At 43.4% G+C, this 24,176-nt stretch overlaps 1 protein-coding gene across 1 annotated transcript in view; it reads left to right on the forward strand.

Annotated features, from left to right (window-relative positions):
- The first annotated feature begins 8,228 nt into the window (after positions 1 to 8,228).
- The window catches only part of ERICH3 (glutamate rich 3), a 594,366-nt gene continuing 578,418 nt past the window's right edge, over positions 8,229 to 24,176 (forward strand). Inside the window, exon 1 of the mRNA XM_078668660.1 lies at positions 8,229 to 8,405. Coding sequence (XP_078524786.1) covers positions 8,386 to 8,405 — 20 coding nt within the window. The 5' untranslated portion in view covers positions 8,229 to 8,385. The remainder of the gene's footprint in view (positions 8,406 to 24,176) is intronic.

A 24,176-nucleotide genomic window follows, 5' to 3' on the forward strand; every position in this document is an offset into this window, starting at 1 on the left:
AGGTACGCTCGGGAAATTTCTCAATGCAGTCACCGAAACGACCTCCCAACTAGCCGCTTCGGTTTCCAACTTTCTCATTGTTGGCGACTTGAACCTTCACTTCACAGATCCCACTGACCGTTCCGCCTCGGACTTACTAGTGGACCTGCTAGCACTTAATATCAGGCTGGCCAACAATGAACCCACCCATGACAAGGGACACCTACTAGACCCCGTTCTCACTAATGCCAATATCACCACCAGTCCACCTTTGCCACTGCCATGGACCGATCACCTCCTAGTCCCCTTCTCATGGGAAGCCCCTTCTGTGCCTATCCAGCCTGCAAAAGTTAAAACCAAAGACAGACGATGGCATAAACTCATACCATCAGAATGGACTGACATCCTCGCTAAGACTACCCCAGTACTGTCCTCCGACGCCATAACGGCCGACGAACAGTTCTGCTCCTGGATTACGTCCTCCCTGGATATCCTTATTCCCAAGACCACCACCCTTAGACACAATAAACGTGTACCCTCAGCCCCATGGTATACGCCAGAGCTCAAGTCACTGCGGCAGGACTGCAAAAGAGCGGAGCGGTCATGGAGGAAGGAAAAATCCAATGCTAACAAGGACGCCTATTCCACCGCCCTATCAGCATACAAAACTGCGATCGACAAGACAAAAAGTCGGTTTTTCCAGGAACGAATTGAAAAAGCTGCCTGCTCAAGCAAAGAAACCTACACCATCTTGAAAGAACTGCTTAAGGTCCCTGACCCCGCCCCCAGAAACCCACCAGATCCAAAGGCGGACCAGGAAAAATGTATTCAGCTAGCGAGCTTCTTCCAAGAAAAAATTCAAAAAATTCTTGACTCCATCCCCTTGACTGATACTGGTGAGACAGACGAGCCCTCCGACACCTCGATCGCCCCTCGTCTAACTTCGTGGGGACAAATAACCCACGAAGAAGTAGAGATCACGCTCACATCCATCAAAAGCGGATCTCCTAGGGACCCCGCACCGCTACGGACCCTTAAGGAAGTCGCCCCAACTATCATCCCTCCCCTCACTAAGCTCATCAACGCCTCTTTTCAACAGGGAGTCGTCCCCCCTAGCTGGAAAGCGGCCGTCGTTAAGGCGCTGCTAAAAAAACCTTCCCTAGATCCAGCTGAACTGGCCAACTACCGACCAATATCCCTCCTCCCCGGGACCAGTAAGGTTGCCGAGAAACTGGTGAATAAGAAACTCTCCCAGTTTCTCGAATCCAACAAACTGCTAAAAAACTCGCAGACAGGCTTCCGCCCTGGACAGGGCACCGACATCGCCCTCCTGGCTGCAGTGGAGGAGGCCAGAACGCTCTTAGACGAAGGAGGATCAGTGGCAGTGATCCTCCTCGACCTGAGCGCGGCCTTCGACACTGTCAACCATCAATTGCTGGTCAAACGGCTCAAAAAGGTAGGAGTAGAAGGTACCGCTCTGTCCTGGCTTTCCTCCTTTCTGGCCCATCGTTCCTTCCAGATCTGGGAAAATAACACCTGCTCCTCCGACACTCCCCTCCAATGTGGTGTGCCTCAGGGCTCCTCCCTGAGCCCCACATTGTTTAACATCTATATGTCCCCATTGGAGGAGATCGTCACCCCGTTCGGAGTGAGCATTGTCAGCTATGCGGACGACACACAACTAGTCGTCTCCCTTTCCCACCCTAGCCAGCAGCCAGTGGACCTATTCAATTGCTTGAAGGAGATCCAAGGGTGGATGAACTATTCAGCCTTAAAACTGAATGGTTCTAAAACTGACATTCTTCTTCTGGGCCAGAAAGGACTCACCTTCCCTGTGAACATCTGGCCACCCTGTCTAGGACCCCCCCTGTCCCTAAACAGGAAGTAAAAAGCCTGGGAGTATGGATCGACACGGACCTTACATTCACCACGCAGGCAAAAAAAGTAGCAGGCACATGCTTCGGCCTACTCAAATCGATGAGAAAGATCCTGCCCCTCCTTCCATCCACTTCGCAAAGACTTCTCATCCAAGGCCTCATACTGTCCAGGCTTGACTATAGCAATGCTATATACCTGGGCGCCCCCGAAGCAACCCTAAACAAATTGCAGAAAATTCAAAACGCGGCCGCCCGGATTCTCACGCATACTCCCGTCAGAGCTTCGGCCAAACCTGCACCGAAATTCCTTCACTGGCTCCCAGTGAGGGAACGAGTAACATTCAAAGCCCTAAGCCTGGCCCATAGGCTACTGCAGAATCAGGGCCCCCCCATTTTGAGGAAATTTATACAACCCTACAAAGCCCCCAGATCTCTTCGATCAGACGAGGAGTCCTTCATTACTGTGCATAGATTTAAGAAGGCCCGCACGGGTGGTAGACGTTTCTCGATCCATACAGCGCGTCTATGGAATGCCCTTCCTCGAGACCTGCGGAAAGAACCGAACTACCTGAGATTTAGGAAACTACTCAAAACCCATCTGTTCCCTTAAACCATAACCACCCCGATTCAATATCGCCTCTGCTTATATTGATTATGTTTAAAATTACTCATGCCTTCTTTCTCCCCCATGCCTCCTCTGGTGTAGGGTTCTTCAGCGCTGGGATACCCCAGGGTGACTACGCGCTCTATAAAAAATTTTAATAATAATAATAATAAGTTTCACCTCAGTAACCAATTATCTTAGAGAAAACGACATCTTGTGCCTACAAGAGACTTGGGCTACGGAACCCTTAATTCTCCCAGGTTTCTATGAACAACATTCTGCAGCCATAAAATGCAACATCCTTGGGAGAGCATCTGGTGGTCTCTCAATTTTCAATAACCATACTCGTAAAATAGAGACTACCTTAATTGCAACTAACACTCCTGATCTGCAATCAGGTCTCATTAGCGGTCTAAAAAGTAACAACAAATCAATTTGTCTTCTGCTAATCAACTGCTATGTTAACCCCCGCTGCACAGCAAAAAAACAAGCACTAAAAATATTGACAACAAAAATGGACCTTCTTTCAAACAAATACGTCTCACACTTCCCTATCTTTGTTGGGGACCTGAACACTCGTGAGTTAGGGAACTTGAACATCCACTCCCTATCACATACCGAAGCTGCCCTTCTGCAGCAACTTTTTCACAATCAAAACTTAGTTTCCGCACACATCAAGATAGCCATGGAACCTCACTGGCTCCCTCTCCCTACCTTCAGGGACAAGTCTACAATCGACTATATCTTTTTTTCAGTCCACCCGATCCCTCACTTCAACAATTTTGACGTGCTTATCAGGGGTGAGAGCGTCCACAGACCATTGAGGGTATCTTTTCAGCTAAATGGGAAAACCACACCGCAATTGGAAGCTATAGGGGCCTCTACTGGAGAAGAGCACCATGAATTCTGAGCAGAATAAAATGGTCTAAAAACCTTGGGCAAAAACTTTTGGAGTGGATAACACACAAAGAGTTGAACCCTACAGATGTGTGCACCGCTACCCCTTCCACAGAGCACTGGAAAGCACTTCTAGTGGAATTAAAACGTGCTCTAGGGGTGCGACTTGTAATCACTCAAGCACAGGTTACCCACACTTACCATCCCTCGCTATAAACCAAACTATGGGGACCTCATCAAACCAAACGCAGCCTCTTAAAGGCCTTGAAGGCTAGAAGAAAAGGAACCAAAGGCACTCCACCACAGGTAATAACAGTTCTTTGAGCTGAGCACAGAAAGAAAGTTTGGGGGACACGAGCTAAGAAAATTGAGGCAGAATGGGCGAAAATATTTACCCTCCTTAAAGAAATGGGACATATCCAAATTTGGAAACACATTAATCAACTTAGTAACACTGGACAGACAAAAGGGAATGGAGTGGCATCCACTGAGTGGGTCAAACATGCAAAACAGCTATACTCAACCCATCAGAACATGTCCCATACTTGTTCACAACAACCCTCTCCAGAATCATGCAATGTTGACAAAACACCTAATATCACAGAGGCCGAGGTAACTATTCTGATAAAAACAATGAGGACAGATTGCGCTCCAGGACCTAATAGGGTCCCTGCATCAGTGTTTAAAGCCGCTCACGCATTTTGGGCAGTACAGCTCACACCACTCTTTAAGTACGCTTTCACCACATCCACCGTCCCATCGTCATGGAAAGGTTCTATACTTCCCCCATTCTACAAAAAAGGGGACAACATGGAACCAGAAACTATCGGCTTATTGCCCTATTATAAATTGAAGCGCAAACGCATGCAAGGATATTACTGAACAACCTAGAAGCCTGGGCAAAAGAAAATAACATCCTTCCTTTTTTTCAATCCGGTTTTAGGCCTGAAAGTTCAACCACAGATAACATATAACACTGGGTCACCTGTTACATCGAGCAACCCAGCGATCACAATTATCCCTCTTTCGCTGTTTTGTGGACTACAGTGCAGCTTTTGACCGGGTTGATCGAGGAAAATTGTGGGGAAAACTGGTCTACTGGGGAATCCCCCAACAGTTGCTAAAGGCAATAATTGCATTACATCAGGGGACTTGGGTCCACATCAAGACCAGCCTGTATCAGCTAAGGTACCAACTAATAACGGCCTGAAACAAGGATGTGTCCTTATCCCTCCACTTTTAATCTCTATACAGCTGTCCCGGGAAAAGTCCTAGAAGGGGCAAGTTTATTAACACCAAGGCTGGGTAAAGTACGGGTCCAAATCCTTCAGTACGCTGATGCCACTATAATAATGGATCATACACGGACAGGCCTACAGAAAGCCCTAAACGCCCTATACAGGTATAATCAAAAGAACAACCTATTAGAGAACCAGGAGAAGACCAGGATACTCATTTGTGGGAAGTACCACCGAAGGCAAACAGCACAATGGCGTCTAGGCGAACTGCAACTCAAAACATGCATAAGCTATAACTATTTGGGCATCAGGCCATCGGAAGGGGCAAAACCAACATTCCTTCTGAAACATCTAAGAAGTAAGGGGGCCGGCATTATTTACAGTCTGAGATGTCTAGACCAGTGTCTTCACAGTCCGACAGCAGAACCTATTCTGAAAGTTTTAAGAGCTAAACTTATTCCATCTTTTAACTATGGTCACCTCGTTTTTCCTGGTGCCTACAATAAGCTCCTCATGAACCTCCAAATTTCTGCCTACAAGAAGGTTCTGGCACTCCCACGACAGGCCAGGGGAGCCAGAGTGAGGCTAGAGCTGGGACTCACTCGTCCGGATATCACTTGCTCAGGGGATACATTAAAATACTATTTTAGCACATTTTGCACACCTCCATCTTCACCGAAAGCGCAAATTAAAACAATCTTTGAAGAGGAAGGCTCTCCCTTGCAGGTCTATTTGGCAGAAGCTATAAGTCTACTCGAAATAGAAGCCCAAAATGTGCACAATCAGGATATCCCGGTTACAGCCTGAAAAAAGACAGTGAACACACAGGTCAAGAGAATATCCTTTGAAAGGGATCTGGAAAGCCTACACCATCAACCCCACTTCTTCACACTGGATGCCTCATATATCCCGGAAAAACCACAGCCTTACTTTGAGCAAGCTCTGTCAGCTCCAGCATGTAAAAGAATCACTTATATGAGACTTCTAGCACTGCCCATCGTGGACTTTATTCCTTCTTGGGCCCGGCAAGACAATTTAGTCACCTGCCGTCTCTGCAGTTACTATCGAGAATCTTGGCTCCACCTGTTGTGTTGCTGTCCAAAGTTAGCCAGTGAGCAGCACCGCCTGGTACTCCCAATTTGCAGGTCTCACAGCCTTGGTCGATGCAGAGAAGCATCAGAATTGTGCTTCTCTGCTAACAGAGTGCAACCCATGGCCCGACTAGGTAAATTCATCGATGCACTTTGGACCGCACTGACACAAAACATTAAAGACACAAGAAGTTCTCAGTCAGCCATCAAACAAGAGTGACTATGATTAAACATCTCCCAAAAGTTTGACGCACCAGCACTTTAGTTCCAGCTTGGATAATAGTTTTTAAGGTTTTATTTCATGCTTAGCTTTTTAGAAAACCCTGTGAGTTTTAACCTCTTCACTTTTCTCTTTTATAGTAAACTGTAATGATAGCATATTGTAACGATTTTAATTAGTTGAACAATAAAGTACTTTGCACTTGCAGTGGGGCAAATTAGTCTTTTTTTTTTAAAAGGGGGCTTTGCTGGCGTAATGGTTTGAGTTTGCCCAAACGTCATCTCAAACTTAACCCTGCTAAAAAGGAATTTCTATTAATCTCTCCGAAAAAAAGAATTCTGTCCACGAAAGCATTATTCGCTGCCGTAGATTTCAAACCAGCCATTGTAGAGCATGCCAAGTCCATGGGTATTTTCCTTGATTGTAGGCTTTACCTTTAGAGGGAAATCGCTAAAGTGGACAAGAAAGGTGGATTCCAACCAAGGCTTCTTTGGTGCATCACACATTTCGTAGTAGAACAGGATTTAAGAGCTGTAATCCAGACTCTGGCCTTCTTCAGATCGAACTGTGGGAACTCTTCTCTCTGGATTTCCAAAAGCTTGGCTCCCCTCATAGCAGTTCTGCATGCAGTGGCTCGCTTTGTAACATCATGCCACAGGGAACACGAGCAGGGCATTCCCATCCTGCTAACCGTCCCGTGCTACATACACTCTTGAAGCCAGAGCTCTGCTTAAAAATGTCCAATTCACTCACGAGCTCTAAATGACTCTTCTCCCGCCCATCTTTCCGGAAAACTGAAAATCTTTGGTGCTTATTGCGGTTCGAACAGCGAACCCTTGTCCTGGAGCCTCCTTCATTCAAGCAAGAATATGAATCAGTTCTATGAATCAGTCCTTTTCGGTAAGCGCAACTAAGATTTGGAACTACCATTCCCCTGACCCCGTGCCCTATTTTTATTTATTTATTTATTTTTATTTAGTGCATTTTCCTAAAGCGCGGGCATTACCCGAAGGTGTCAGAGCGCTGTACAATAGAGCCAGTTGCGTAACAAGAGAACAGTCAGACTTTTTACAAATATCCAGAACGTACCTCAATGGATATGATAAACATGCCATCCTGACCCTTGTTGAGTGTACCAGCGCTGAGACTGAGATTTTGTTCTACAAGGCTATTTCTGCGAGATCCCGACAGACACTTTCCTCATAGTAAAGCTGAGGGAACAGACAAACTACTGCTACATGCATCGTTCCAAAAAAATTTAAGTGCATGGTTAACGAAAAGCTCATGTGCAGAGGTTATTGAGAGAATGCATGCATGACTAATAGAGAGAACAAGCAATTGATTGACAGATGCATGCTGCCAAGACATAACAGGTCTGCAGAGTGATGTCATCATGTGGCCTAAGTTTAAATCAAAAGAGGCGGCAAGCAAATTAAACATAGCCACAGGTTCACAAGTGGGCTGTTATCTTTAAGCATGTGAATTACTTAAACCTACAATCAAGAGTGTTTCTATGGAGGAATGCTTACATTAGTATACATACACAGCTTCATGTTGTTAAATAAGTAAAAAAAAACTAAGATATCTGTGTTTGTTGTAGGAAAAAGGGCCAAATAAAATGCCGCTAAATTTCCATTTTTGTGCCGCTAAATTTGCTAATCCATGCCGCTATATCCGGGGGGGTCTGAACAGTGTTACATAATAGAACATTACAAAGATACCCAGGAGACTTAAATGATACTTTTGAAAAGCAACTCAAAATGTTTATTTGCGAAATATATTTTGGCTAAAACTATACTTACACATATACTTAATTCTAATTGCATAAGGCTTGTCGCGTGAACGCTTTTGCACTGTGCTACTCATAAGTTTGTTCTTGGCGACGGTTCTCTTGTAAAGCGCCCTATAATACCCACGGGCCAAGTTCGCGCTATACCGAAAATAACCTATAAGAGCTAATCGATGCAGACTGTGCTCAGTCATATACTAAATCTCTCTAGGATCCAATAGTGTTTTATTGGCATAATTGCTCCGTCTCCACTGCTGCTCACCCACAGCAGCCGGGCACGGCCAGGTGTAGTTTAGACATAGGCACCAAGGAAACCGCAGAGCTTTCTGATTGATGGGAGAGCAGAGCAATCCGCGCGGCTCTGGTACCCAGCCCCCTTCCTCCATACGTTCAAAAGGCTTTTTCCGGAGAGAAAACGAGTGTCGCGCGCTCTGATTAGCCAGACATCCATTCAGCCCGCCCTTCAGAAAGCATCATCACGTGACTGGCCGTAGCAACGAGAATGCCATTGGTACAGCGGGAGGAGGCTAGCAATGAGTGGGGTTTCGCAGGCTGATGTGTCTGAGACCATTTGATGTGTTAAGACATATATCCTGCTGCAGATACTAATCCTGGCTCTAAAACCGCATTAAGACCCATAAGACTTCCTGAGTTTTTAATCGGCACAGGGAGACGAGAAGATTAGCAAACATGAGCCACCACTATGCCGGGTAAGTGCAGCTCTGACGCAGGGATGCGCCTTCTCGCAGGTGCACGGATGGGTAGCTTTCCGGGCAAGATGTATCCATTACTTTGCAATGGCATGATGAGAAGAAAGTGTAAACCGAAAATGAAAGGGCGAAGTTGGCTAACTTTGTTTCCCCTCTGCCGAGAGCCTTTGTATTTGTAACTTTACATTAAGCGCCTACATAACACGCGCGGTATTTACATTATTAGAATAGGAGTTTATGACACTTTCAGCATAAGGATATATATAGTTGGAGCTATACAAACCATCTCACATTTTTATTTCGTTAACAATTTTAAATGGTTATCTAACAAAAGTAAATATCCTCCAATGCCATTTAATTTAAAAGACGTATTATGCCCTTGTCATACATTGCATCACAATAATGATGATGATCGTGATAATAGTAATATTTAATGTATAAAGTATTTCAGATTAGTTGCTGTGCTTTAACGCAATGTTGTGAGATTATTGTGATTAGTATTTCAATTGTATTTTTGTTATTATTTTTAAAGATCAACATCCCTCTTTTAAATGTTTGATATATGATCTAGAAATCTGATTCTAAAATCGAGTTGTGTCCTCTTGCTTTGGGTGGTATATTTATTAAATAGGCGCGGCAGGGGTGTTTGCAATTGTTGTTGTTGAATCGCCAACTCTAGGGGGAAAAATTAGGGCAAAGTGAAGAGTAGCCGCACCCCCTACTTTTACAATGAGTGGGGTGGGGTAAGAAGGTAGGGCTTTAAGCGAAGTAAATCCTGCCGAGTCTGAGACCCGACAGTACTTAAAAACCCACCTCGACCCGGGTCCCTATTGAGCTCATGTTCTTGGCACATACGCTTTTCATTTTCTCAACTGTGAATGTAAAAACTCTTCGGGTGTTCCTTGCAGAGATGTACTCCTTGTTTGCATTTCCTATTTTTTGTTCATCTTACGCTCCGTAAAAGCATTTGCATTTTTAAGATCTTGTGATTCTGTATTTTTTCATGCAAATATGACTTCTGTATAGTGCAGACTTCGAAACGATTCTTCTCCAACTGTGAGTGATTTGAAGTTGTGGGTGGTTGTTTATGATAGTGTACGATTGTGCTCTGAAGTCGAGGCTGAGGGCAGAGCGAATTCCTTACAGTGCCTGCCAGTGGCTACATGCACATGCAATCTGTGGCCTCTCTGGAAGGCAGGCAGGCAGGCCGATGTTTGCATATGTGCCAACTGTCATTATGGGGACGTGTGTGAAAGAGTTACACAGCTATCAAAATATGCCAGTCCGAAACGAAACCAAAATGCATTGTTTACAGGTGGGTGGATGGGTTGAGTGGAAATAGATGAAGTGTGAGATATGCAGATGGAAGATTCCATAAAGATGTGGGGAGGAAAAGGGCCTAAGTGTCTAATAGAGTGAGTGCTTGCAGAAGAAAGTGGTATGAAGGGAAGAGCGCAAGTGATAGAGACAATCTGAAGAAACCCCTTCCGCAATCCGCTTTGTAACAAAGCTCACAGAGCAGCACCGAAATACTGGCTAAGTGGCACGCCATGTGAAGCCACGTCTCTTTGAAAGGAGTCCTTGACCAGGCCCCAACTTTTTCATTCCACTTAAACCACTGGCAGAAGGGGACACTGCGTAAGCATTCGGAGCACAGTCGTGTTCCACCTTGTGCCCATCACCACTTCTGTCCGCAAGTGTAATCATTGCTGTGTTCGTGTCCACCTTTTCTGCAAAGCGGACACAGGGTTTGCATCTCTCTGCACTACGACCAGTTTACCATTTACATTGATCGCATAATTCGGCCACCGTAGAGTCTCCCCAATGGGGAGAGCAGGGCTCCTTGTGCTCCTTTCACTCTACTCAATAAAGCATCGAATGGGGAGCAGTAGACCAGGCATGCCTCCTGAAGTGACGTTGTCTTAAACGTTGCTCATATAAATTCATTCACTTGCAGAAGTTTTTCTTGAAACTAGTTTCCTTTTTATTTTTTTCTAATAAAGATATTACATGTGTATTTATTTTTTAGTGTTATATTTGCTGCAAACTCTTCCTGAAGGTATCAGAGAGCTTTCCATTCGCACCAGTCACGTTACAGACGGACACATTCATTTTTGGTAGGCACGTTCTTTGATGGGGCCTGCATAAAGTTATTTAGCACTACCAGGGGCAGAAGTGAGCCAGCAGCCATGTTTGGAAACCCATTTGATAAACAAACCCATAACTTCGAAAGGCACCATCGCTATACCCCTGGTATCAGCTGTCATGTAACATTATGGCCAGTTATCGATTATAGTAATCCAACATTGTTGAATCCTGTGGATCAATAATTACCTCTCTTTGATTTCAAATAAGATTGGTTTAGTGGGAAGGCCTGATCTACTGGAGCCGCAGAGCGCCGTGAAGTTTGATTACCGTAGCTTTGGTTCTTGACTAGTCGTTTAGTAGGTGAAGGCTTTGCATATTCATTAGACACATTCATGCGAATGCCTCAATCTTAGCGTAATTCAGAGCTGATCTTCAGATGCAGGTTCCATTCCGAGCTCTTCTTATAGGGCATTTGTGCATGCAAGCATTATTTCCAATCTAAATTAGTGTTTATTTGATGAAACCAGAAGGATAAAAGCTTGACTTGACCAAACTGGTATCTGTACTCGTGCCCTGCGGGAGGCGTTTCACCTACCAAGCTTTAGTAAAACATGCTACCTGGGGCCAATGCTACGATCTGATTGCTGAGAGACATGAGAAAACAGTGTTTGAGAGGTTTAGTCCTGTTCCTATGATACAACAAAACGAACCGGGGATCTGGGATGACAATATTATGTCGGGCTACCCTTAACTTCTTTATGGTAAGTTAGTACCCAAGTTACCAGGAACGGCCACAAAGCGAAACTCATAAGAGAAAGAGAACACTGAAGTGATAAGTGGTAAGATCCAAGCTTATAAGTCTGGATTGCCATCAACTTACCCTTGTGATCAGTATTATCATTTGGACATCCAGCTAAAGTAATGGTATGTCTCTTGATCATCGAGACGTACTACCATTCCATCAGTGGTAAGCTGGATCGTGCCCCAGTCACTTGGAAACAGCAAATGAATAACTGACTAGTTGATCGCCAAAGGAAATAACGTGCAGTGCAATAACACAAAAAGTGAGTGGTGACTTAAAATAGAGTGGTGTGTCCAAACATGATGCACATTTTATTGAGATATAGACACATCCCCTAATTAAAACCAGAACAGTGCAAAGGGCAGTTTACACTAATGACTGCCAAAAAGGGCCAACATGTTTCAGCCAAACGGGCCAATAGTCCCTCGGCTTTCATCAGGGCCTCTGCTCTCAAAGATTGCTACTGCATACAAATGTGTGAAATCAAATATAAATGTGAAAAAACAAATAGTTATAGGTTGGAATAAATACAACCTGTTCTGTACAAATCCTCTGTGTCAATGAATGCATATGGCATCTGCAACACAATTGTATAAAATAAAGTTAACAGAATACCGCCTACACATGCTCTTTCTCATGTGGTTCATATAATAATATCTTCAATATTTAAATCTACTATATGCTCACCCAGCTTGACCGGGGACTGGATCTCACCTCACCTGGACCGTGCTCAGGATATAGAGGCCCCGCTCTGTGAAGAGAAAAGACAGACCGAGGGGATACATATAGAGCTACTCTTAAGCAGTCCATCTATTTGTTCAATAATGTTTAACCCTCAGTCACTAATTCTTACTCTTCACTGTGGAATAAACTTTAAATAATCGACCCGTCATCAATCTGATACTCCAAGTGCCACAGCACAACAAAGCATACAATGTTAAAAACTTATTCAAAAATAGTATACTGGAGATATAACAGTAAAGCTCAACACTCATGTCCACGATAAATGGTGGCCTGGGTATACTTCTCAAGGCATTCCCCTCTCCACAATAATTCAAAGCAGATGCAAAAGTCTCTTGTGATAGATGGTCTACAGTGTGGACTTAATGACCATTTATACCAATAATTGATTTATAACCTCCTCCCAGACATAGCAGGCCAAGTGCCCAAGTGTTCTATTGATAAAGATATGAGCCCTAACCGCCTACCTGTCCGTCGTTGCCTCAAGAGTTTCCTGAGTCTTGGGGGAGGCAAAAAACGACTCCCAGGACTCGCTTTAAAAAGGGCTGCAGGGACTATTTTTCGTCATGCCCATTCCAGGTTACAGCCTCCTTCTGTATTCCAGCTTACTTGATGTACCTAGAGGGTATTAATTGTTTTTACCAATCCAAAGCTGTAATACTGTGCCTGGAGTGGTAAAAGGCTTTTATCGTGTTATAGCTCGGCATGGATGACACTGTGTTACTCCTATGCTTAAAGACTTTGCTGTAAAAATGGCAAACAACTTTGTCCCTTTCTATCTCTGCTTGGATGGCAATTTGATAATCCTATGCTTAAACATTTTGACAGAAAAGTAGACATTTGAGGTGAGCAAATTCAGAGTGTCGCTGGTTTTGTAGGGAGCTCTATACAGGAGCCTCTCTCCACCTAAACTTGGGAGCCACCCAGAGTTCCCTGCTTCCTTTTTGCATAATGAATGCAGCACTCTATGCCTGAAAGGGGTAGTTTTGATTGATACCAGTAGGTAGTTATAGTTAGGACCTAGTATCCATACACAAAGATTTTTTAGATTTGTAAATAACTTAAGTGCTGTTTCTCGAATCTTCACAAACTTTTCAAAACAAGTATGACTGATCACTTGAGCTGCTGTCTGCAAAGTTTCAGGGTGATTCATAAAGGAGGGGCAGAGGAAAAGGGGGACCCCAAAACACGTTTTCCCAATTGCAATTTACTATTGGGATTTTGACCATGACTATGGTTCCTAACTGCTGAACGTAATTAAACCAAATTCGGCAGAAAGCTAGTTCTTGCTCCAGAAAGATCTCTTTTTGTAATTTGGTATAAATCTGTTTGGTAATTTTTGAGTTATTAAAGGAAAAAGAAATATAAGCATCCAGGGAGGCAAACTCTACAGGGATCCAACAGATCTCTTTGTGAGATCTGATTGGATAACAACACTTTAACCAGGAAGTGTTGGCAGCCAGTCCGAGTTCCAAAAAAACACAAAAATACCAAAAAGGGGCAGGGTAGGAATTCCCTGACTCCTATGCCAGGTAGTCCACAGGGACCCAGCCGTGACCAAAAATGTATTTTTCAAAAATGTTACAGCAAAGTTGCGCATAATCTGTGAATCCATGGTAAAAGAAAAAAATCAAGCTTGTTTTGTATATGCCACTTATGTGGGCCAGGTCCTGGGGGTGAATTCATTTTTATAATGGGGGGGAGGGGAGTGGGTGTGGCCCCCTCCCTAGGCCAATTTCAGCCCCAGGGCCTGGCCATTAACTAAAAGAGGTTGGTGGTTGCACAATCCTCCCCCCCCCCACCTCCACTCCCTCATGGGCCGATTTGGGCCCTGGGGGCTGCCACCCCTGGCGTCTAGCCATTGATTAATAGAAGGAGGGGTCCACGTGGCCTCCCTCTCGAGCTGATTTTGGCCTCAGCGACCGCCACCCATGGAGCCAGGCAATAGACAAATAGGGGGAGGGGGCCACACGGCACCCCGCCTGGGCGGATTTAGGCCCTAGGACTGCCCTTAGACATATAGGAGAGGGCGACCACACACCACCCCCCTCCTGGAGCCATTTATGGTCCTGGGGATCCCACCCCCAAGGCTGGGTTCCTGCTATGTCCCAAAGTGCCTAACAGGGAAACCTCTGTTCTGGCTTGGCGGGAGCAATTAAAACTCCCACCTAGCGAAAGCAAACAGTAAGTCTGCTCCCAATGGACGGGAGCTGGAAAAATGCTCCTGCCCACTGGGAATGGACTTTTCATCCATTTCAGGAAACAAATGAAAAAATTGCTTCTGCCCACAGGGAGAAGCATTTTTAGCTGCTCCTTGCTGGTGAAACAATGCCCGTTCCCTCAGGAAGCTTGGAGCCAGCTAAGTCCGAGGGGGCATTGTGGCCCCCGCAGCCGCTAGCAAAAAGGCATTGGGTGCCCTTGGTGGGCTCCAGGCACACACCTTTCAGTGGATGGGATTCCTGGGGCCAATATTGGCCAAAGAAGACTTTGTGCCCATTTGCCTCACAGTAGATACTGGCCAGGCCTCAGGGAATGGGGTCCTCGGGCCAATCTTGGCCCAGGGAGGAGTGTAGCATGCCCCCTCCCCATTTTAAATATTATGTGGGTGCCCTGGGTGGGCTCCTCGGGGCAATATTGGCCCGAACAGGGGGCTGCTTGTCTCCCCTTAATAATGCAAGGCCCGGAAGATGTTTTCCCAGGGCCGATAATCGGTCTCGGGAGGAGGCAGTGCAGCTCTCCTCATGCTGCTTCTGAGCCCTCAATGGTGTTTGTAGTGGTCCATGTCCCACGCCTGTTCTGCAAAGGGTCACTGTTAGAAATTGGGTGGTTGGTTGACTGGGGTATAAGACCTGGTCGTGCAGCAGCCACAATCCTAGTCCGGGTAAGTGGTAGCCAAACCCTAGATTAACTTGTGCTCCCCTCTGGTAGTATGGCACAGGGGAGCCACGGTTGACTTTAGAGGCAGTTTGTTAAGTATTTGTACAACACTTCAAATAGTCAAACAGTGATAACACCACACAAAATGATTCCATGCCAGGTCAGTAATATAGAGCTTAATTTAATAAATAAAACAAGACCAAAAGACAAAAATTCAATTAGTAGAACTTGAGTTATGAATTGTGAAAGAATAAACTCTTCTTAGCCCTGGTAGCAGTTACTGACCACCATATCAGATATTCCCTTGATGCTAACAGTCCATCCCTACTCGTGCTATTGGATTTCTCTGCAGCATTTGATACTGTTTCCCATCCCATCCCATCCCAGGCTGAGTCATAGGCTGCAGGAGAATGGAATCCGCGGCCCAGCACTATAATGACTTTAGGATTTTCTTACCAACAGAACCCAAACTATTATTTTGGGCTCTTATAAATCCCGTAGTATGCTATTGAACAATAGAGTACCACAGGGCTCTTGTCCTAGCCCAACATTATTTAACATCAATGTGGCCCCTCTTGCTAAGATCATTAAAGCCTTCAGATTCAAGGTAATATCTTCCGAAGGTGATACACAGCTAAAAATCTCCTTCTATGAAGACCTGACCAAAGCTAGAGAATGTTTTTCAACCAAGATTGAGGCAATTGCTGACTGGATGACACTGAATTGCCTTCAGTTAATTGCAGGTAAAACTGAAATCATTTTGTTTGGCAATACCCAACAGTTTTGGACCTCTGACTGGTGGCCTTCGTGATTGGGTACAGCCCTGAGTCTCAAACATGTAGTCAAAAACCTTGGTGTCCAATTGGACAAAACTCTCTCTATGAAGTAGCTGGTCTTCTCTACCATTGGCATTTGCTTTTTACCATGTGCCTGTTGAGGAGAGTTTTCACCTTTTTCCCTCTTTCATTAAGGAAAACTTTGGTTCAGACACTGGTTATTAGCTGTGTGGATTATGGCAATGCTCTGTTAGCCTCTGGAAACGAGATGCTGTTATCTTCACTCCAAGTGGTGCAAAGCACCGCCACCCATCTCATCTGCAATCTCCCATCTGGAGTGCCTTCTTTCCCTTTTCTGCGAGTGATGCATTGGTTACCAGTCTGAAAAAGGATTAATTAAAACATGTGTTGCCTGAAATAAAACTCCCTGATTGGAAATGCCCCAGCTACTTATCTTCTAGGCTTACTCTCTGTCGTCCATCTAGTCTTCTTAGATCCAGTGATAAAGTGTTATTGATTGTCCCACTGGTCAGAAGTACCCATACAGGAGGCAGAACTTTCTCTTGTCTCTGTATTGGAATAGACTACCTGTGCATATTCTAATGTGTACTGAACATCACTAATTCAGAAAATTACTCAAGACAGCACTCTTCTAAAGTGTCGTGCAGTGGCGGTTCCGAAGGTGATGCATTGGTTCCAAGATGCAGGATGCAGCGTCTATGCAAGTCTTTTGCAACGGGTCAAATCTACGCACCACCTATGGGAGAGATAGGCCTTGCAGTAGTGAAAAATAACTTTGATAGTTGTTTTATCACCAGGACATGTAAATGCTTAAAAGTACATGTCCTGACTTTCAAATACATTGCACTCTGCCCTCTGAATTGTCCAGGGCCTACTGTAGAGGTGACATATGTATAAAAAGGGAAGTTTTGGGCCTGGAAAAATATTTATTTTGCCAGGTCAATGTGGCAGTGTAAACAACCCATACAGGCTCTGTAATGGCAGGTCTGAGACGTGGTTAAAGGGCTACTTAAGTGGGTGGCATAATCAGTGCCTCAGGCTCACTAGTGGCATTTAATTTACAGGCCCTGGGCACAGGTAGTGCAGAATTGTTTGTGCAACGTGCATGACAAAGATTGTAACAATGACTGAGATGGTGGCTGGTTCATATAAAACAAGTGTGATTGATTTGGATAATGGTAACAACTGTTATTTATTGTTGGAGTATAACAGTAGGGTATTGGTGGCACACAATTACACTGTTATTGTGTGTGAGCTTCTAAGACAAAGTCTTTTTATATTGAACTCAGAAATCGAAAAAGGTCTGTGCTATTTAACTGAGCTTGTAAGACTCCAGGCCTGATTAATGAGATGCATAAATTAAGGAGGCAGCAGGTTTAAGGCAGATACTTTTATGCTCGTGAGAAAGCCTCTAAATTGTTATATAACTCCCTCTGCAAACTGCTGAACAGAAGAAACAGCATGTGTAGACCTAGGCCAAACACCACCATGCAGAAACAAAATAACACCAACAGCCTGCCAGTGGCAAAAAAAAAAAAGATTTGCATGGATTTGTGTTTCTGCCCAGTGGTTGGTATTTCAGCCACGTGGTGGAATTCCTCGGTGTCCTTTTATTGTTTTTTAATCAATAGGAGACCCATTTATGTTCTTACCTTTGGTGTTCGCACATCGAACTACAAAAGGGAACAAGCATTGGCATAGCCAATAGGTCTCGCTTTTGGGACCTTATAAGTATTTAGTTATGCAGCACAATATCCTTGGTGCAACAACATCAACTATTGCATGGCTAAACACTTATAAGGTCCCAAAGGCGAGACCTTTTGGCTATGCCAATGCTTGTTCTAAAAGTGTCATTTTCAGAATTGTGACTTAGAATCCAACTTTACCATTAAGATGGGTTTTAAATTACAATCCTTTAGACAACAAACTCTAGATTCCTACCTGCTTCGAGTTAAAAGTTATCAATTACTGAATGTAATAAGTTAGCCCAATGTTATCCTATGGGAGAGGAAGGCCTTGCAGTATTGAAACATGAATTGAAGAGTTTTGCTCTACCAGGATATGTACAACATAGATGTACATGCCCAACTTTTTAAATACACTGCACTTTGCCCTATATTCTGTTTACTTCTACCCCAGGGATGACATACATGTGTTAAAAAGGAAGGTTTAGGCCATTCAAAAGGTTTAATTTGCCCGGTCAAAATAGCAGTTGAAATTGCACACACAGGTTACAATGGTTGGCCTGAGACATGTTTAAAAGGCTTTATAGGTGAGTGGCACAATCAGTGCCGCAGGGCCACTTACAACATTTTACTGGCCCTGTACACATGTAGTACCACTTTACTAGAGACACACAAATACATTAAATGTACCAATTGGGTGTAAGCCAATCTCTCTATATTTAAAGAAAGAGCACAAGCACTTTAGCACTGGTTTGTAGTGGCAACGCGCCCTAAAAGCGAGCAAAAACAGGCTCAGAAAACAGGAGGGTTAAGGCAAAGGTCCCTTCATATAGTGGCAATGTTATTTTCTGAGGTTCCAGTAAGTAACAACACTTCACCCCCAAATTATTATTCATTGCTTGAACCACCTCTCTGCCACTGGTCTCCTGAAGCCAATGGTTCAGTTAAACTAGGTCTTTGCCTTAGTCATTGAAAGACACCCAGTGCCTTGGAGTCCAAGGCCAATCTGTGATGCCTTCCAGGGGTGTTGTGCACCTATTCCATAAGCTACACTCCCCTGCCCAACTGCTTACCTTACCACTTCCATCATGTTGTCTTCACTGAGATCCAGGTCGATGTCTCTTCAATTTCTCTCTGCTCCAAGAGGGCTAGCGAAGTCAAGGACAGAATCATCAGTATCCTCATTTTCCATCACTGCTGGTTGAGCCCGCGCAAGTGTTCATGCTCCAGGGCTGGCTCCATCAGGAAACCACAGCGGGATGAACTGGGGCCTCCAGAGAGTGCAGCCATCCTGTACGTTGCCTGTATGTGCCCCTATTTGTAAGATTATGTAACAGTTTGTTTACGGGAACAATGATTCTGTGACTCCTCTTATTTTACACTCTCAGCTAAGGTACCTACATTACACGCTAGGTTGTCCATCTTCCTGCCCTCTTTTAGGCCAACATCTTGAACCCTCTCTGTTCCTTGTTTTACTTTTCCACGTGAAAAGAAGCAATATATCTTGCCTCTGGCTTTTATTCTTTGAGGTGATGCAGCAGAGCTCATGCTAAAGTTAGTGATGGCAGACGCCTCACATCAGTTCTGAAATTGAGGAAATGGCAAAAAGATGAGCGTAATTCAAAGGTGTGGGGTATTCCAAATAGCCTGCCTAATGCCATTATATCATTATATTCATCAACTTGGGTGAGGGTCAAGTTGTCAGACACTGCGTTAACCGGGAAGATCAATACCAATCAAGGGCTAAAGCAAGGGTTTGACCTTGCTCCAATGCTGTTTAACTTATAAATGGTGGACATGTTCCTGGCACTTAACAATGCTAATCCAATCCCTCCAAAAATAGGCAAAACTAAGATCACAATACTGCAGTACCCGTTTGACATTGTTCTGCTTGACAATTCAAAAATAGGAATCATTCTCTTCACTTATACAGCATAGCAAACAAGATGATAGTAAATGCCTCTAAAACAAAGGTGTTATCCTTCGGAAGGACGCGAAAGCAAACAAGCTGCATCTGATCTCTGGGTCCCCCAAAAATCTCAGGAGCAAAATTCTACAATTACTTGGGCACATGGTTTTCTGCAAATTGCGCTCCTACAACACACATGCGCCACTTAATGGATAAGGCAGCATTAATCACCATTAGACTCTGCCAAATTCATACAGCCCTTGAAATCCCCACCTCATCCCCAATCAGAAAAGTGCTCAGCGCCGTATTACCATCTGCAATCACGGCAGCGAGGCCTTTCCGGGCTAACTCATTAAAACTTTTGAAAAATTACATCTAACAGTCTACAAAAGAGTGTTCAAATTGGCTTATTACTCCAGAGGACCTCTGGCGAGACTCGAATTTGGCCTGGAAGGCATTGAATGGTCTAGCATGGGTTCCTTTCTAAAGTATTACCATAGATGCTCCACGGCGACACCATGCACCTTGAAGTTTATTCTGAAAAATATATTCAAATATAAAAATAACCCATGGTCTACTTATCTAATGACGGCAGCAGCTACCCTTCAAAGCGACTTGACCGTTCTAAATACCTCACCACACACTGCAGTAAAAAGCATATTGAAAAAACAGATTAAATTCCTATTGAAGACCACGGAAATGGAAAATATTAAGTCCACGCTGCCGCTAAAGGCCCTAGCAGCATCATATTACAACGACAGCCAAGTTTACCTTCAGGCACAATCGTATCTTAATTGCACAATCAGGTAAGCTTGCCTAACCCTAATCTTTGCAGTAAGGATGCTGGCATTACTAATAAAAGACTTCAACCCTAATTGGCCACTGCTCTCCAAGATAGATTGTGAAGTGCCGACTTTGTGGCTACAAATCTGAAACTTTTTTACACTTACTTTGCTGCTGTCTGACGTTGCTCGATTCCCGGCGAACACTAGTAAAGGCACTTTTTTCTAATTCATGGCATGAGAACATGCAATAGTGCAATGGACTGGATTTTAGTACCATGGTTCCCCTTGAACAGGCAAGAATAGGCAATTTTTTTAAAGCAGTTCAGGACCTTCTTAAGAACACATAACAAAGCACAGATATGACCATGGATTGATAACTGCTAGTTCCTGCACTACGGACATTAGGCATTGCAAAGTCTGACCTCTTTGTAATTGAGTTTTAACATTTGTCATGTATTTATTCCAATTTGTAGTGGATTTGAACTTTGTTTACTTCTTTCACATAAAAAACTCAAACCGGTTCACCTATAACAGCTTTTAAATAGTCAAACTACCCTAAACTCAACTAAAATTGCTTGTACACCGTGAGTTTTATTCCTAGAAACTACTTGCCAGTTACACTATAGGGTATTGCAAGGACCAACTGCTTTCTATTTGTCCTTTGTATAACATGTCTTTTAAATGTTTTATGTTGTCATGGTTTTGAGTAATCTTCACAATAAACTTTGTATTGACTTGAGGTGTGCCATCTTTAAATCCACAACCAACCACAAAAAATGTACCCACCCTTTGTTAGGCATTTCTGGATTACTCTTGGAAAGTTAGCAGAAGCAGCAAGGCTTTCCTAAGAGACAAATCATGGGCATACATGCTGCAACTATGCAAAGCAGCAACCCTTAAGAAATACAGAACTTGATAAGCCAAGATATTTGAAAAGAAAAAAAGAAATGTGCACAATAACACAAAAAAGAAGAAAATTGAAAGTAGGAATTAAAGGTATAGTAACAAAAAAAAGATTTACATTTTGATTACGACAGCTAAGGGAGTAAAATCAAGTAATATTTTATTGGCCTCAGGAGGATATTCAATTTTTGGCCCCCATCAATTACCTCAGTTTAAAATGTGCTTATAAAAGATGATATGTTTAAGAAACAATCCTACAATTTGTGCTGACTGTGGGCCCTTCTACTCAGTTTTACAGAAATTGTTCTTGTGGCACTGCTATGCTGCTTAGTCTTCCGATTTTTGGGATTGGTCCATCAGAGGCCAGTCCATTGTCTCCAGTTGAAAAACCCTTCGTTCAACTCCAGTTCTAGTACATAGGAAACTCTTCAATTCCAAATGGCCCTTTGGATTTCTCTGCCATAAAGCTTGCTTTCTCTGCTACAGGAACAACTCCATTCTCTAGATGTAGGGTGGAAGCCCAACAGGCGGAAAGAGGTGAAATGCCTAGTTGTATCAGGTTTCCTTGCAGGAAGACAGCTTCTAGCCATTGTAAGCATTTTCCACAGGGGCAAGCAACCTTTTTTAGCAGGAATTTGTGACTTCCATTTACTCATTTTTTTTCCAATTTGTTTTTATTAATTTTGAAAGTTCAGACAGAGGATGATACATTTCCAGTAAAGCATTATAATCGGCGTTGATACATCTATCAGCTGCTTACACCTTGCAACATTCCAAACCCGGACTGTAAAATCAAAAAACATTACGTTGCAATTATAAATGTTCCTCTAGTCCATATGTATAGTCCCGGCATGTAGAACAGATCAGTGCGGTTCTGGACCAGCTACCAGATTATAACGACCTACCAATGATTAAATAACGAACAATTAGTCCTGTATGCATCCAATAGTATCCTAAAATTAGCAATCAAGATATAAACAACAAGACTTCCGTTTACTCATATGGGGCCAGGAGGTGACCACAAACGTTGAACTCCACATTAGACTTGAAGTCAAAAACTGAGTCATCCACCCCCCCCAAATCTTCCTGAAATTATCTTCATCTGTTCAAGGTAATTTTCTCTTTGCAGTGGGTTACACGTGATATTACCAGGCTTTTCCCTCGCAGATTTTACTCCACTGTGATACATTTCCTTTCTCTGTGAAATCAAACAGAATTTAATCCACGTCCCATGTACCACAAAAATGAAGGTGATGCTTTGTCTGTTAAACTTTGCTGAGCTTTCCCTATTACCTAATTCAATCGTTGGCCTTTCCAGTTACACCTTCCAGGCTTCAAAGCGAATCTTGACCTGTAATTACCCTTATGCTGAAAGTCTGATGTTGTACCTGGCTCTGGTGGGTTGTTCATGCCCTATAAAAGGAAAGCACACATTTGCTACATAGCGATTCAGAGTTACTTGTAACTCGGGTAGGCTTTAGACTAAATTTGGGACTAATATTCACTCCCTATCATTGTCCTTGTGCAGCTTCCCTCTGGAAGGCTGTTAGCTCATTAAATGGTGGGATCTAGGTGTAAGGATTGTAATACTAAATAACAAGCATTGAAAATGCATTAGGTCTCACATTTTGTTTGAGTTAGAGATAATGGCATTGCAAATGGCAATGTCTTTTACATCTGTGTTATGGAGTCTATGTATGTGGTGTGTAGTGGAATTATGTGGGTTTTATTGTATTAGTTAGTTGTGGAATTGTGTGGTGTGGAGGGTGTAGTGAAATTATGTGGCATGATGTGCTGCTAAAATGTGAATAGTAATGATGTGGTATTGAGTGTACTGGAATTATGTGGAGTGGTATTTTGTGTTATGGTGTGTAATTATGTGGAATGGTATTTTGTATTGTGGAGTAGTATGTAATGGAGTTTAATTATGTGGCGTGCTGTTGAATTTTGCGGTATGGTGTGGCATTGTGTGGTGTGGTTTGGATGTATGTGGTGTGTCATGTAAATGTGTTGTTTAGTTGTATTATGTGGTTTGGTGTTGAATTATGTGATGTGGATTGGATTGAAGTGTGTGCAGTTGAATTGTGTGGCATGAAACTGTGTGTATAGTATTTACTTTTTGGTGAAGAAAAAGAACAAGTAGGTAAGAGTTAAGATCCAGATATGTGTGTTTGAGTGTGGTTAAACACTTGACACTTTAGTCATACTGTATTATTGACTGACAATGCCTCTGCCGATTTTATTAAGTATTATTATTGACTGATTGCCTAACAATTCTTCAAACCCTCGGGCCTAGTCTGAGCTATACATTTTTTTTAAATAAATACATTTTCTAAAAAAAGAAGAAAGAGACTTAGAGCTATTTGCCATGTAAATGTAGATGTTTCTACCTAACCTATGTGTTATGGAGTGTAGTGGATGTATGTGTGTATAGTGGAATTATGCGAGTTGGATTGGAATTGTTAGTTATGGCATTACGTGGCGTGGAGTGAATTTGGGTAGAAGAATTATGTGGCATGGTGTGCAGTCGTATTATGTGGATAGTAATTGTGTTTTTTGAGTGTATTGGAATTATGTGGAGTCGGATTGTGTGTCATGGAGTGCATTTATGTGGAATGAGTTGTGAAGTATTATACAGTGGAGTTTAATCATGTGGTGTGCTGTTGAATTTTTTGTTATGATGTTGAATTATGTGTTGTGAATTGGATATATGTGGTGTATAGTAGAATTGTGTTTTGATAGCCTCAACTGTAATCAGAAGCGCTCTGAGGGCATTCTTCTGAGCTGCCTGTCAATTTGCACCATTACCCGGGTACCGTCCCAACAGTCTGGGACAAAAGCGTCTCTTAGAGCAATGAATTTTGCCCTGGGTGACAAAAGGATCATGACATATTGTTAGAAATGGGATTTCTGGTTGGCTAAGGCTTACGCCAAAGTCAGGCAGAAACCACCACTCTAGTCAGGGCAAGGGAGTCACACGCCAAGATAACCCCTGCTCACCCCCTTGGTAGCTTGGCACGAGCAGACAGGCTTATCCCGGAGGCGATGTGTAAAGCTTTTGCGCGCACACCCAGCAACAACACCCAAAACCCACCACAAAAGGAAATTCCACACAAGGTTATATATAAAAATAGCCTTTGTATTATACCAAACACATTAGATAATAAACACACACTTTACAATG

This window comes from Lissotriton helveticus, chromosome 1_2 (assembly GCF_964261635.1).
Source record: "Lissotriton helveticus chromosome 1_2, aLisHel1.1, whole genome shotgun sequence".
NCBI classification, from domain to species: domain Eukaryota; kingdom Metazoa; phylum Chordata; class Amphibia; order Caudata; family Salamandridae; genus Lissotriton; species Lissotriton helveticus.